This window comes from Mytilus galloprovincialis, chromosome 10 (genome assembly GCF_965363235.1).
Source record: "Mytilus galloprovincialis chromosome 10, xbMytGall1.hap1.1, whole genome shotgun sequence".
Lineage (NCBI taxonomy): Eukaryota > Metazoa > Mollusca > Bivalvia > Mytilida > Mytilidae > Mytilus > Mytilus galloprovincialis.
The window spans coordinates 48,100,048-48,116,494 of record NC_134847.1 but is presented as its reverse complement, the minus strand read 5'-3'; the positions used below and the strand labels follow the sequence as shown (position 1 = coordinate 48,116,494).

Here is a 16,447-nt window from a genome sequence, read left to right as displayed (position 1 = left end):
TTTCGAAACATATGTTTAAATTTACTAGTTGTTGAACACGAAAACATTGCATATAATGCTGGTTATGTCATTTAGCATAATATCATTTAAAAGAGGGACATTCAAACTCATAAATCGAAAATAAACTGACAACGCTATGGCTAACAATGAAAAAGACAAACAAACAATAGTACATATGACACAACATAGAAAACTACAGAATAAGCAACACGAACCCAACCAAAAACTAGGGGTGATCTCAGGTGCTGCGGAAGGGTAAGCAGATTCTGTCCACTGCTTAACTAATGATTTACATTATAATTTTGAGAAATATTTTAGATCAGGAAAAAACCCGATGACTATGTTAACAACGTGTCTCTTAGGAGAACCCATTGTTTTGTCGAAGTTCCGTTTTGTGTAAGTTTTGATTAATGTTGCCATAATTAGTTACCATGTTTAGGTAGGTAGATATAGATTAAGGACAATAATAAGTTATTTGTTTGTATATTATTTTTTTCTGAACTTTTTTTATCATCAATATGATAAAGTTTGTCTCTGAGAAAAAAAAAATATTTCAGGTATTGTTTTAAAAACGAAATAACCACTGATTACCTAGTTCCTTCCCTTAATATAAGGCCACCGATGTGGTATTTGTTTAATGGACGATGATTATCACGTTTTACGTCTGCATCATGTTTGAATATGGCATATGCAGATATCCGTCTGTGAGTAATCAGGTATTGTTTGAATGCAATGAATGTTTCATTCAAAAATATATTTGAATGTTTTCATTGTATAAGATGTTGTCCATCACCCGAGACGATCTATATATAGTGCCAGGTTTTCGTTTTTGTTCAAGACTCATTATTGGTAGTAAAGCAACTTTATGTAGTTTCCGTACTGGGTCATTGTTGGTAGTAAAGCAAATTTATGTAGTTTCCGTACTTGGTCATTGTTGATAGTAAAGCAACTTTATGTAGTTTCCGTACTGGGTCATTGTTGGTAGTAAAGCAAATTTATGTAGTTTCCGCACTTGGTCATTGTTGGTAGTAAAGCAACTTTATGTAGTTTCCGACTGGGTCATTGTTGGTAGTAAAGCAAATTTATGTAGTTTCCGCACTTGGTCATTGTTGGTAGTAAAGCAAATTTATGTAGTTTCCGCACTTGGTCATTGTTGGTAGTAAAGCAAATTTATGTAGTTTCCGTACTGGGTCATTGTTGGTAGTAGAGCAAATTTATGTAGTTTCCGCACTTGGGCATTGTTGGTAGTAAAGCAAATTTATGTAGTTTCCGTACTTGGTCATTGTTGGTAGTAAAGCAAATTTATGTAGTTTCCGTACTTGGTCATTATTGGTAGTAAAGCAACGTTATGTAGTTTCCGTACTTGGTACAGGTAATTTAAAGAAAAGAGAAATCGGTTGAACCTGGTTAAATTGCATGCAATGTTAAAAAAATATTACTAAATCACTACGTGACAGAAATATAGCACACACACGCACACACACACAAGAACATTAAAAAACAAAGAAACGCAGAAACAAATGATATGACATGGAACATAGCATACAATTAACTGAACATAAACACACATTTCCCATCAACGACAAACTCCACAGGATATCAAAAACAATGACGCGCCTACGTAACTAGTATGAATCTTGAACTTTACATAATTATATTCAATATATGTGTCCAAACAATTTTCATGACAATGATGGTATTAAAAGGCAATTTTATAGCTATTTGGATCATTAACGACAAGACAACAGAAATGTTGTCCAAATTAATTATATGTTAGAACTGTACATATATATTCAAAGGTTGTTTATGGACAAAACTCAATTTATAATGACGTCAGTTAGAGATATTGTTTGATCAGCTCATTTTGTTTCAGAATCAGAAAAACATTGTTCTCCGAGATATCTGTGTAGATTATTTTTTTCATTCATGATATTGATATGCCCTGCTTCAGATAATCTATCATGCACAGCTGAATTTCTATGTATATTTTTGTATGAACATGAGACATTTATGATTACATTGTATTTTGATTATTTTAGACGTTCACATGGCAACTTGATATCATCTAACATGTCCTTCGCTGGAACGAATACCTTGGAGAATAAACTATATGAAATGTATGTATATCTGAAACAAACTGTTATGTTAAAATATAAGTATACTTTTCGTTCTACGTGTAGTTTAATGTATTAAAATATCAATTCTGACTTGGGTTATAGTTTGAAACAAATAAGCTTTTTGACAAATGCAACGCCCTTCAAATGTTTAATAGATTTTTTTTATTATGTTTTACCATTCAGATTTTGGCAGTTTTATACAACATTGTACTAACTTTGCAATAAAAACTAATTGTTTTCAGTATGCAAAACAAATCTTTTTTAGTTTGTTTGACGATAACAACACGTTTTGCATTCAATGTGAATGAAGCTCAAGGTTGATGAATCTTGTCTTATAAATAAATGTATTAAAATAATTAGATAGCTTTCTGGAACTACATGTATACAAATCTTACGAAACGAGGTCAAATAAAGTAAAACATTGTAGATTTCAATACAAACTTTTGTTTATGAATCTCCTGTTATACAGTTTAATATTTTTTTTAATTGACACTATTGTTAAAATATCCTAATATCACGGTGGGTAAGGTTGTCCTGCGAGGGAACGTTCTGTGCTGCTGATCCGGTCCTGACGGATGCTGGTGGGTCCTGATTCTGTGCTGGTGGGTTTGTTTACATTGTATCAGAACGGCAATAGAACAACTGTTTTGTTGCTTAATTTTTCTCTGATACGTCATAAGTACCATGCAAAGCATATTACAACACTATTTTATTGCAAACGTCGTGCAAGTTCGCTAAACTAAATTGTCCTGACGCCGTGCTGGTGACTAGAAAAACGGTTCTGGTTCTGTGCTCCTATGTCCTGGTTCTGTGCCTTTATATTTTAGTCAAAAGTGGCAAATATTCAAGATCATTGATGCTTAACTGTAATTAACTAATTAGCTGTTATCTGTTTTCTTATTGTATATAATCATAAAATTATTGTGAATCTGTTTACTGTAATTATGAACAAAATAACCCGTATCTTTTTTAATTGACTGTCATTTAAAATGATTAAAAAAGCCGTTATCGATTATCAATATATTAATGAACTGAACAAAATATACAATACAAAAAGTTTTGCATTTTGTAATTCCAAAAGAAAGTCTGTTGTCAAAGATTTTTGATAAAGAATTCAGGGTGGAGTGAATGATGTGTCCTACTTTTCTATATTTAAATATACTTCTTGACTAAAAATAAGAATATACCTTAATTTTGATTGAAAACGAGTGAAAAAAGAGTGGACGGGGAAAAATACCAGACTAAGAAATACACTTTTATTAAAGTATCGGTAATATCACGAGGCTTTTAAGTTTTGTGTGCCAAACACACCTTCTCTGTAGTAATGACTCGTTACTGAGGTATTTCACTTCACGCATTTATTTCATTTTTTTTTATACTTTTTTATACAGTGAATTCTTAGTATTATAACAATAAAATGTAGCCTTTTTATATATATCTTGTCATATAGTCGAATCTAAAGCCAGATATACCAGTTTTACATTTAATATGTGTTTTCAGGACAAAACAGTCAATTCAAACACGCCTTAGAAGTAAAATGCAATAAAATGATTGCCCATCTATAACCCCCAACAAAATAGAATAAAAGTGCTGTTACCGGATGTGGAGGGGGAGGGGTCAGATATGCAAATTAAAATCAATATTTTGTCTTTTCGTGTACGTTTTGTTTTTAGTTGAATTTATACTTGTTTGCACCTCGGAATCGGTTTTGTTAAATGTGCATTTGATTTCAAAAAAAATAAAATATCTCGTAGCTTCATACTTCCAATTGAGTATAATTATACAAGTGTATAAGATGCAAAAAAAACTAAATTACACACCTACATTTAACTTTAAAAAGTCATAACAGTTAAAAATCAAAGTACTGATGTACTGAACATCGGATGACCACATGTTCTTGTGGATGGTCCGACCACCATTTGTCTTAGAAAAAAATCACATCTCTGTACCTGAAAGTAAAGTGAGGTTTGTTAACAGATATAATTTCTTTATTTTGGGACAAATTCGTGCGTGGATGATAAATTAATAACAGGGAATTCAACCTCACCGTAATACCTATTGTATTGTAGTGATACAACTCAGTTTACTCTGGTTTATTGTTATATTCATACATGCATATTACAGTTACATGACTGTATATATAATGCTCATGTATTTGTTTATCATTCTTTTCTACTCTATAAATAATAGTGCAGTACAAGTGCATATTGGACACTACTGAAATAATTCAATTTTTCTAATAGAATGGATTTGAGTAGGCATTCGTACTTTCCCGCAAAAAATGTTGAATCATCCATGCAGTAATCGTTCCTTGAGATTGCAAAAGTTCTTGAGATATTCGTCCGCATGCGTGTGCATAGATATTAATGATTTTTTTACACAGGTATAGGAATATGTGGTGTGAGTGCCAATAAGACAACTCTCCATCCAAATAAGAATTTATGAAAGTATATATAGGTCAATGCACGGCCGTCAACATGGAGCATTGGCTTATAAAGGGCCCCAAAATTACAAGTGTAAAACCATTCAAATGGGAAAACCAATGGTCTAATCTTTATAAAAAACGAGAAACGAGAAACACGTATAAATTACATATAAGCAACGACATCTACTATACATCAGATTCCTGACTTAGGACAGGTGCAAACATTTGCAGCGGGATTAAACGTTTTAATGGTACCAAACTTTCTCCCTTTTTCTGAAACAATAGCATAACATTACAACATAGAAAAAAACACGATAAACATCCATTGGAAGGCTTAACTCAATAAAAAAAAACGTAAATTAATATTTATCTTCTTTAAAAAAAATTGATGAGTATTCATTAAAGAAATAGATTCATAACAAGCGATAAGGAATGTTGATGATAACTATGTATTCGTCATGTTTATGGATCGGTTAAAACCCCAAAACGAAAGTTACGTAATGGAAATCTAGGCGATAGCAATACACCGGAATGCCCTCACTGTTATCCGCTGTAACATTACAAATCTACACACTTTACACAACTGATTTGAAATAATTGGTTTCAACCCGTTTCGCTATAAGCTAACCTGTGTCGAAGGGCGGCGTGAGCTACATGTATCGACTTGGCGTCCGTAATAACAAAAATATGTTCTCTGAAATTACTTGATTAAATGTTACCAACTGATTTTTCAAGAGTGAATCTAGGAAAGACAATATTCATCAACAAACATGCCCAATGTCTGTTAAAATGTATATGAGTTTTTGAATTAAAATTAAGTTAAAATAACGTAGCTAACTACATGTATAAGGAGACTAGCATTATCCGATAAATCGATAGAGTCTCAGTTTATATATGTATAGACCTATTGGTGACCTTCTTCTGTTGTCTGTTCTAAGGTCGGGTTGTTGTCCCTTTAATTTGATACATTCCCCATTTCCATTCTCAATTTTATATGAATATAATTATGAAAGACAACAGGGTCACCAGGGTGTGAATTCCCTGTCATCTGAAGTTAATAGCTCTAGAAATCGACAGATAATCATGACGTTTAAAAAAAATCTCTCTTGTTTTCGAAGTTTTTTGTAGTTTTGTTTTGCTTAAACAAACTGACACACACATAAATATAGTATTGTTGATTTTTTTTAACTTATGTTCAATGTATACATGGTTACACCGATTACTAGGATAATAATCCTGTCACGTATGAATTGGATAAAATATATCAGAAGAAAGATGGAAATATGAAAATTTACATGCGATGTGTGCAACAGCATACCGACAATACGCATGGCTCACCATGGTTGGAGCTTAAAAGTAAATCAAACTCCATGAAAATTTGATTTAAATATAAAAAAGAAGATGCGCTTATGATTGCCAATGAAATAACTCTCCGCAAGAGACCAAAATGACACAGAAGTTAACAACTGTAGGTCGCTTTTGATCTGTTTGTTCCAACACAGTTATTGAAATTTTGTTGAGAATTTAACCTTTACGACAAGAAAAAAAAACTATTTAGAATTTAATGCAAAGAAGTTTTAAAGTCTTTCAACAAAACACACTATTAATTTTTTCTTATCCTATGTTAACTTCCATGCAATCTTCACCCCTTCATGATCATTAACTGTGAAATATTTCTTGATATCTTCCAAATGACTATATAATGTCTGATTCATACATATGAAATAACTGTTGTGAGCACAAGATTCACTGCACTTTTAAAGTTGTGCTTTATCAAACATTAAAATATGAACTTTTTGACAGGTACGATTGAGATTTTTATCTAAGAAAACTTGGTTTATCTACCGGTTTTAGTTATAAATGTGGCTTTGAACTAGCTTTCAGTAGCTGCAAGTATGTGTTGTTCAATAATAAGTGTCTTAATGTTATTATTTTATGCGATAAATTGTTGTGGTGTTACACCACGGTACCAATGAATGAGGAAAGGAGGAGAGGTTGGTTGGATGGAGTTGCGAGGGATGTGTGGAATGCATATTTAACTGAAATAAACCAGTCAAACCTTAATATCAATATAAGACGCCCACTTATAAATGTCACTTTACTTTAAGCACCTTTTAAAACTGTTGAAGTTAGCATATCATGTAAAGAATCGTCAATTTTTACCCAAAATCACCAGCACCGTATCAGGACCCACCAGCACAGTATCAGGACATAAACAAAACTGAGAAATTGCAACATTTCATTATAATGCCTAGTTTTTCACAAAATAATTTTGTCTTTTGGATTTGGGTATAGAAAGCGGACTCCATGAGCATTTTTGTGTTATTTTTTTCAGTTCTAGATTTTCTGAAAATGAGCACTTTTGTGTTACACTTACTGAAACAGTTTAGAGGGTCACATTTTTAATGGTTTGCCTATGAACCCATAAGAAACAAAATTGAAAAATCACAACGGTTTCCTTACATTTTTTATTAGAGAAATTGTCAAAAATCATCATTTTCGTCTTTGTTTACATTTTTTCAATGATCACCAGCACCCGTCAGGACCGAATCACCAGCACAGAACGTTCTCTCGCAGGACAACCTTACCCACCGATCGTCCATGCGTTCCATAAATTATCTATTCATACTAGTACATTTTATTCAGAATATTTGATAGAAATAGCAACATTTCGACGAGTCGTTTTAACATGACATTAATATTTTAAAACTTATGTTTTTATCTTCGTCATTTGAAATCTGGTGGGTATGACCTTTTGGTTTTCTTAAGGATATTCCATTAAGAATTTTCCTGATAATTCGGTATTTTTGTTATATTAGTTTCTAGCATATCTTCTTGTTTTTATATTGCAGAGCTTTTGACAACAATCAGATAACTACATTGAAAAAGAACGACTTTAGTAATTACACAGAATTGCGTGTTTTGTGAGTATTCACATATATGTGTTACACAGTTTTGCGTTTTGTGTGTTTGTATTCACATGTGTCTGCTAAACAGTTTTGCGTATATTGTGAAGATTCACAGATGTTTCGTTTATGTGTTTCAGTGTGTAGTGTGACCTTCATTTTAGATGATCTAGTACAAATATGTTTGTAGTGGTCAACTGTAACCTGCCTCGCTTTGGTGAAGACCCTTTGGTCGTCCTAGGCTGTTGTCTGCTCTCTGGCCGGGTTTTTTTTCAATTTAATACCTTCCCTTTATCCATTATCTAAAAAGTATACTCGAATAAAGACAAGAAAATAGAACTCTGTATGCGGAATATACTTCTTCATTTCATTTAATTATTTCTGGGTATGACCAAGTGCACTTAATTTTCCATAATATTTCTTCAATTTTAGAATTTGTGAAGAATGTATATTGTGAGGAATTTATATTATGAGGAATTATATTATGAGGAACTTAAATTATGAGGAAAACTTATAATATGAGTTCAAATGCGTTGAAGAATAAGAAATGTATTGTGTTATGGTAAATGTTTGTATTCTTATTTTATTTTTGCTGATGTGCTTTTTCTATATTCATTTTTGTACTTCTTTGCTAAATATTGGATGTTTTTATAGTAGTCCGGTCGATTGGTGCACATATAGAGCAAAATTGTTCACTTGGTGAGGAAAGCATGAAACTTTGCACAGTAGTTCTAGGTTATATACCCTTTGATTTCAGCTATGGACCCACTCTGAAAAATCTAATATGGCTGCCATTTTCAAGATGGCGGAAAAACGTTATCAATATCAAGTGTCCGCAAGGTATTCTATATAATTTCGGAAATTAAAGTAATGATTCTTTAAAAATGGTCTTCTTGTTCTTGAATTTGTTATCAATTAATTTCAAAATATAAACAAATTAATTTGGTTATATTTTAGTATCTATAACACATACATTTGCAAAAATGGCTGCATATACAAAACCAAATAATGAAATTGAAAAAGTTAATCAATATGTTACATGTTATTGTAATCGTTTTTTAAACGCTTTAAGTTTTAATGGTTGGAATGAAATAGGTTAAAGCGAGTCGATTGAACGTTGATATAGGTCGGTTAAATGTGGTGGAATATTACATTGTAGGTAACTTATCTGAACTTTGAGGCAGTGCCGAGGGCACCTTGTCTCATGTCTCTTCAATGCCACGTCTGACGTCACTTATCGCGTTTTCATCTGCCGTACCCACTACATCGTCAAATTATTCTATGTAATTAATAGGTGTACCTTTCTGCGGTCGGATTAGACGATTGCCACAGTTTAAAATGGTTAAGGGGCAACTATGTCCTTTTCCAACTACGTGCGAAACCAATTCGCAACTAATCAGCGAGCATGGTCCTAAAATGCACTCCTGGTCAGCACTTTTATTAGTTTTAATGGTAACAGTCATATTTGAGTTTGGCAGAACTATGATGGTTCGTTTTATGCAAACATGCTGAGTTGAAATCTCGTTTCCACTGTTAACAATTGCCGCATTTATCACTTAATTGTTGATGGTAAGTGTGGGAGTACTGAGATTTATCACTGCGCTCAGTATGTCCAAAATATCAAGCGTAAGTATAACATCGTCTGTTAATGGCTCTTTGCACACATCCCATCGTATGTTTACTCTATCAATGTCGAGAGCCGTTCTTTATAATCTTCCCAAAAAACAAGCTGTTCACCCAAACCACGTGGCGTAACGGTCTCCAAATCTCCATTATCTGCCGGAATTAATTTCTCATTTACTAATGTTATAATTGCAGCAGTGTCCACAATCATGCTCATATTCTGGTCATGTATAGTACCTCGTACTGCTAAGCTCTTTCAAATGGTTTGTCTGATGACGATATCGGACGAGGCCGCGAGCCTCTGTTCGATGTTGTGATGAGGTGATGTTTCATGGCCAATAGACATGGGAGTCGAGCGATGGCCTACTGGCCCGACCCTTTGCTGTTTAAAGACTCCATTGTTGGGGTTGCAGATTTATTTGCTCTGTATCCTGGTAAAGGTGACCGTTGTCTGAAATAACCAGGATTTCTGGAGTTTGTCCGTGGAGATGCTAACCATTGTCCTTAGTGGCTATATGATATCTGGCTTAGTGGGGGTGTTGCTGGTCGATAGGCATTGAACTTGGTTGTATTTCTATTTGGCGATCTACCGCGATTTTATTTATCAGGAGATCTTCCACGTGTATATTGATCAGGTGATCTTCCATTGAACTGGTGATCTTCCATGATTATTTGATCAGAAGGACCACAGTTATATTGATCGGCCAATCTAGGATTATGCTGATTAGTTGAAACATAACATCAGCTATTTTTTAACAATTTGTGTTAGGTTATGCACCTCATTTTCCAAAGGACTGCTCATATTTCCTTTATAGGTCGGTGATACTGCGCCAACAGCAAAGTAGACATGCCGATATGCATAATTGGCACTATTTAATCCATATATCGCCATCTGATTGGCTATTGAGGTTTTCAAGCAAAGTAGACATGCCGATATGCATAATTGGCACTATTTAATCCATATATCGCCATCTGATTGGCTATTGAGGTTTTTCAATTGTTTTAACGCTTTGTTGAATGTTTCTGGGTTCTTCTATATTACATGCCTTGCAGAATCTTTGTCTTTACATCCTGGGAGGAATGTTTCGGTTCCAATCTGGTTTGGTCGTCTTTCTTTCTTGCTGACGCGCTGCTCAAATGTTTTTCTGAAGGCCTTGGAAGCATCATCTGTCTTTACCTTGCGAACGTACTCAAAGCCAACATCGGTTTGGCAATCTGGGAGCCTACACACATTTTTCCTGTTTTCCCATTGTCATTTACCGGCAGTTCGTTCAAATTGGTAAATGAACGCCTCCCAATTCAAGAATCCTCTCCAATTGAGTATTTTTTGGGAGCTGTGGGCATAGTCTCCGTTCCCTTGCACCAAGATTTTATTGCCATCGGGTATATTATCTCTCCAATGAGGAGTCTGGAGAAGTGCTGTTGCCACACTCTTTTAGTTTCCTCTGCCCTATCCTTGATCGGTCAGTGGAGTCAGCTTGCTGTTATGGAAAGCCTGTTAGAGTTCCAGGAGCTGACGAGGTTGTCATAATTGTCCACTAATTCACTTACAACAGGCAACAGATGCCAATTGTTGGAAGGTACCCTGCTGTACAAATGCACTTTTAAATTGAATTGTGTCTCCTTCCTTATTTGTTGTCAACTTGTCCATGCGTTTCAGCACAAAATTGAAGATATTATTGGTCTGACCATCAATTTCGCCAAGCAATTAACAATAGCCTTGTGGTCTATTCTGTCTTTAGACTGCTGAAGTTGTTGAGATATTTCTCCCATCCGTTCGTTATTAATATTTTAAAATTACCTCTTTCTGTTCAGCTTGCATCGTAATTAGACCGACACATATTTGATCAATTCGCGCTTCGCTCTGTTTTATATTGCGGTAAATCTCAGCTGTTCTATGAGCGTTAGATTTCCTATCTGCTAAAAATTCTTGGTACAATTGTTTAATAGTCATTTCTGAAAGCGTCTTCAGCTGTGGGTTTCTCCAGATCCCCAAGGTGATTCAGTTTCTTCCATTTCAATGTTCTTGTCCTTGTTGTTCTCAATCACTGCCATTTCACTGATAAGTGTTTAAATGATTTTCAATTCACAGTATAATATCTCAAATTGAAAAATATTGCGACCAAAGAAATGAGATAGGCACTGAATAATATCTTAGGGCAAATAAATCCCAAATCCCAGCTTTTATGTCTGACCCAAGACAACAAATAGTGCAGCTTTTAATGAAAGCTACTACTGCAGCTTTTTAAGAAAGCTACTATTTTGTGTTTGAAATGACAATTTAGGCAAAATCAAAAAGGACAGAACTGCGACAGAGACTAAATGACACTATAGATAAATAAAATGCTTAAATTCAGGTCTATTCTTAATAATAAATATTTGCTTATTTTTCAAGGCGGCCATTTTGAAAATAGCCGCCATTTTGAATTTCAAAGATAGATCAAAACAAAATCTTGCTTAGTACACCAATTCATTCAAATATGTTGATTTTCGTGCTTCCAGCATCAAATCCACTGTGGTTTGTTCAATACTGGAAAATATTTTAAAATGTATGGCAGCCATCTTTAAAAAAGCCGCCATATTGAATGTTGAGGGTGGGTCCATAGCTAGTATTGCTCAATACACAAAAATATACCATCGTACAAAATTTGGTGCTTTCCTCATTATTTGAGCAATTTTTTCACCGATCGGCAGGACTATAGTGATTAAGGTTATAACACAATATTGACTGATGTGTCCTTTTTTTTTTACATTTTCACCAATAATGTCTGTGTGTTTGGTTCATTCATCGTTGTCAATACAATGGAATTTTAAGCGACTGTCAAACAAATGAGAGGTTAAGATACTATAAAACCAGGTTCAATCCACTGTTGTCATCGTAACAAAAATGCCTGTACCAAGTCATGAATATGGCGGTTGTTATCCAATCTTTTGATTTGTTAGGGCTTCTGATTTAGCAATCTGAGAGGGACTTTTTGTGATATGACTTTTTTCAAATCAAATCTTCGATAAAGTCCTGTCAGTTTTCAAAATCCTATGTTTGTCAATAAAAGAGATTGCATCTATTATGTCATTTCTTACAAATCCAACGTTATAATCATATTGAATATTACATCTAATTCATCACATTTTTTTTCTAATTAAGATCACTACGCAAGAACCGAATAACAACAATAGAAATTGGTGCTTTGCCTTCTCCTGGAAATCTCGAAGTTTTGTGAGTAATTATATCTGCAAATACGTAACGTTAATAAAAAGAAATTAAGATCTAATATTGTGTGCTTTGTATTCTGTAATGACGAAAAAGCTTTAGTTTGATCTTTTCAGTGATAGATTTTTTTTTAGTGTTTACTGTCACATTGGTCTTACTTAATTTATTTTTTTGTGGCAGTACAATATTTCATGCCTGGAAGGAACACCTGATCCAGACTTATTTTCCTAGTCATTTACAATTTTCGAGTCGTGCGCACCTGCAACACGCAGAATTTTTATTCATAACCAATACTCGAAGATTAATACTGTTAGTTATATACTGTGCTAGTGAACTAATACGGTATATATGGAATTTGCTGAACCCATATATACCGTATTACGTCACTAACACACTATGTAACGAATTTATCTTACCGACTATCTTAACGTGTGAAATTAAAACTAGTGATTCTCAAAATGAGCAAGTCTTCAATACTGTTAGCAGTAAGAAAATACTTCCATTGATCCTACAAAAACAGATGCCAACAATAACGACTCGTAAGGTTTTAATGTGTTTAATGAATTTATTTCAATCTCAATCATAAATTTCTTCGTCTGTTGGAACTTTTAATTTTTTTTCTCAGTACCATTTTGTTTTTATAAAGATACATAACACCATTTCTAACCGTGAATGATATAAGCCCCGTCCCTTCTTACCTAATATGGAATATGAAGGGACGTAATTCCACTACTAACCGCGTATGAAATAAGCCCCGCTTCCCTACTAACCTAATATCAAATATACACGGTTTTCACGCGGACGCTTTTAACCAATCATATTCCTTGAAATGTATAGAAGGTAAGATAAATAATATTATTACCGATCATTTTGCCTGTTCAAGTTTTCCGTGCGCCATTATTCATGTGTTTTAAATTATTTACAAGATTCTTTCAAACACTGTTTTGCAGAGATATTGGGAACAATTTACTTGATTCAAATAGTATATGCTATCTCAAGAATTTGACCGAAGTCTGGAAAAATGTGTCCATCGTTGCTGAGTATATTACTGACGGAAACGTGCTTTCAATTGATAATTATCAACAGTGTTCAGATGATACAGGTAATGCATATATATCGTTACTAAGTTATATCCAAAATTGTGTAGTTTTATGTCTGGAGATACCATGATATTCGTCAATCTGCAACTTTACAAATTGTGTTTTATTTCAAATTTTGACAATTCGACAGAGATTAAATTCCAACAGCGGATGGTACATGGATAAAATGGATACATGTAACATGGAGACTCGTTCCCTGTTCTTCTTCGTTTGGAGATGAAGCTATTATCACTAGGATTTCTGTATCTTAGTTGGGTGTGTTTCAAACGTTATTCTCGCTCTATTGAGTTAAAACTGTTGTGTTACCGTAAATATTATGCATATAGCAAGATTTGCTACTATAATTTCATTCATTTATCTATCAAAATTTATCATCTAATTTTAAAGGTACATGATGTAATAAAATTTTGAGGAAGTATTATACACTCTAAAACAAGTTCAGTCACATTTCTCTGCACAGCACAAGTTCTGCAATGTAATAGATACAGTTGGCTAAGACTTATAAATAAATTGAACAGAACATGTTCCATGGGCTTCTATATTAATTGTCTCCGAAGCACTTGCACTCGAACTTGCTAGGGGTCTATGAATCAGAATAATCATAAGTATAATAAGTATATTCCTTGTATTAAATTTCAAATGCCCGTTTTCGTTCATATACATCTATATTTATAAAATTTTAATTTACAATTCTAAGAATGTATTACTGAACACCTATACTCCATACCTGATGGTGTTTTAAAATGAATAAATAAAATAAAATTTAATATTTACCCTCTGTAACATAAAAAAATATACCCCTACTAACTGTATTCTTATATTATAGATTAACATACTTAACATCGAAACGTTAAGAGCTAGATGATCAATTTGAACCTAACATTTGTAATTTTGGATCTTTTAATCGATGACTATGCGGTATAATCTTTTATCATGGTAGAAGGCCGTACGGTGACCCATAACCGTTATTTCTTTGTCATTTGGTCTTTTAAGGCGAGTTGTCTCATTAGTAATCATACCACATCTCAAACCATTAAACATGTTCTTTTGTCAATTTTGCATGAAAGATTTGAAAGTTACATAGGGCGTGTATTCTTATTTTCAATTGCATTGAAAAATTTGCTATCAACCATTTCAGTACCAAAGCATTATTTTTATTTTGTTTTGTTCATGTAATTATTGTAAGATGAATTACATAAAATGTCACTTTGTGAATAATGTATACAATGTTATGTTCTATATGTAAAAGTTGGATTGTCTTTTAGGCACAACGGACACTGACACAATTTCAACAGCAATGCCAAGAGCTTCAAGTACAGGTATTCTATAAATAACCAAAACTTATTTACTTGCATTATTAGATAATTTATGAAATGTGTTATTATTCTCATCAGTTATATAGTAAAACACAGAAGAAGTAACGAATTGTGAAAAGAAAATATTTTTTATCAGCATGAACCAGTGAATACTCCTGTTTAATGGACTACTAGTATATGCTCTGGACAGAATAATCTGCTATGTTTACAATGAGTCGGGTTTTGTATAATACTTTTACCTGCTTATTTTAAAACCTATTGTTTACAAATACACCACGAGTTCTACCATGACGAAAACTGTAATGATCTTTAGTATAACTGTATAATGTGAAAAACTGATACAGAATAAGTATCTACTAATGCATTTTATTTTATTAGTATTATAAGAGATTTCGAAGCAGACACGAGTTCATGACATTCCCTCGGTTATTTTTTTTTTTTCTCTTTTTGTTACGTTCATTATCTCTTTCTAGTCGAATAACGAGATGTGCACATTGGTAAACTATATGTACTGTCAACTTAATTGTGACAATGACCGTTGTCAAATATTTTGCACTCAACAGGAACAACTTTCGTAAGAATTTTTTTTTTTCTTATGTGTAATACATATATTTATTTCTTAACGCAAAAATGTCAGTGAATACTGTGCGTAACAAATCTAGATAAGTTGCTTAGTTCTGGCAAAGCTTTGCCCAATACTCTTGTTAACAAACTCTACTTCTGATGATTAGGATATAAAAACAATGAACTTGATTGATACCGCATGAAAAATCGTAAGACGTAAGATATATAGAAAGATTGGGTAATCGTGCCAATGAATCAATTGTCCATCCATTTATAAAAGTTTAAGTCAAAGTATGGCTTTCAATACGAAGCCTTTTGTTTTTATTTCAGGCGTTCAAATAATAATGGCTATAATTGGCTGCATTTCTGGGATAGTTTCTGTTATTACTATCATAGCTTCCATAATGAAAATGTTAGGTAAAGGAAGAGTTGAAGTCCAGGAAATTGAAATAAGGCAGGTAAAAAGTCATTTAAATAATACAAAATTAGTTCCCTGGAAAATAAATTAGGATATTAAAGTAGAATGATTACAGATTTCTACACAACAAAACATGTTAACTGAAATTACCGAATTATCTGACAATTTAGTTTGATATTGAACTGAACAGATCTTTATAGACTACAAGCGAATGTTCTGATCGATACTGAATTAATACAGCGTAAAATTACCTGAAAAAATATCCTTAACATGATCTTAAAATTTGTTGTTCGTACTTTTTGACTCAAAGATTGTTACATTCAAATAGCTATTTGAGATCAATAATCAGTTTTCCTTTTTTTATATACCAACATCTTTACCACATTATAAGAGGAACAACTGTTGCTGATTGAGCACATAAACAGTTCGGGATGAATAAGAGGGGCGGGGTTACGGGGTGATACGGGTTCAGTATTACAAACGACAAACGATCCGGTGGATCGTTTCAAAAGAAAATAGATTGTTATAAATTATAGTTTGTCCATTTTTTACATAATTATCTGTTGTCATTTTTAGTTATTCAAATTCCTTCTAGTATGTTCCGACATTGTTACTTTGAATTATGTATCAAAAATTTGAAAAAAAATAGAAACTATTGCCCTCTTCTTTGTAAATGGTAATTAAAAAACGATCATAGCCGTAGGTTTACCTATGTCAATTTGATCTAATAGAAATGTCTCGGATATTATTGAAATGGAGCAAAATAA

General features: G+C 33.2%; 1 protein-coding gene across 1 annotated transcript; it reads left to right on the top strand.

Moving 5' to 3' along the window:
- Positions 1–324: 324 nt before the first annotated feature.
- On the top strand, positions 325–14,712 carry LOC143049204 (uncharacterized). Its single transcript, XM_076222923.1, has 6 exons — positions 325–396; positions 2,040–2,117; positions 7,395–7,466; positions 12,217–12,288; positions 13,233–13,384; positions 14,648–14,712. Exons 1-6 carry the CDS (start codon positions 335–337, stop codon positions 14,710–14,712), a joined length of 501 nt encoding a protein of 166 aa, XP_076079038.1. The 5' UTR covers positions 325–334.
- Positions 14,713–16,447: the final 1,735 nt, after the last annotated feature.

What these genes read in the sequence shown, in the direction of transcription:
- LOC143049204 (XM_076222923.1), top strand. Translation starts at nt 335, where the DNA reads ATGACTATGTTAACAACGTGTCTCTTAGGAGAACCCATTGTTTTGTCG. An exon ending in TTGTCGAAGTTCCGTTTTGT is followed by an intron (nt 397 to 2,039) that starts GTAAGTTTTGAT and finishes TGATTATTTTAG; the next exon opens with ACGTTCACATGGCAACTTGA. An exon ending in TACACAGAATTGCGTGTTTT is followed by an intron (nt 7,467 to 12,216) that starts GTGAGTATTCAC and finishes TTTCTAATTAAG; the next exon opens with ATCACTACGCAAGAACCGAA.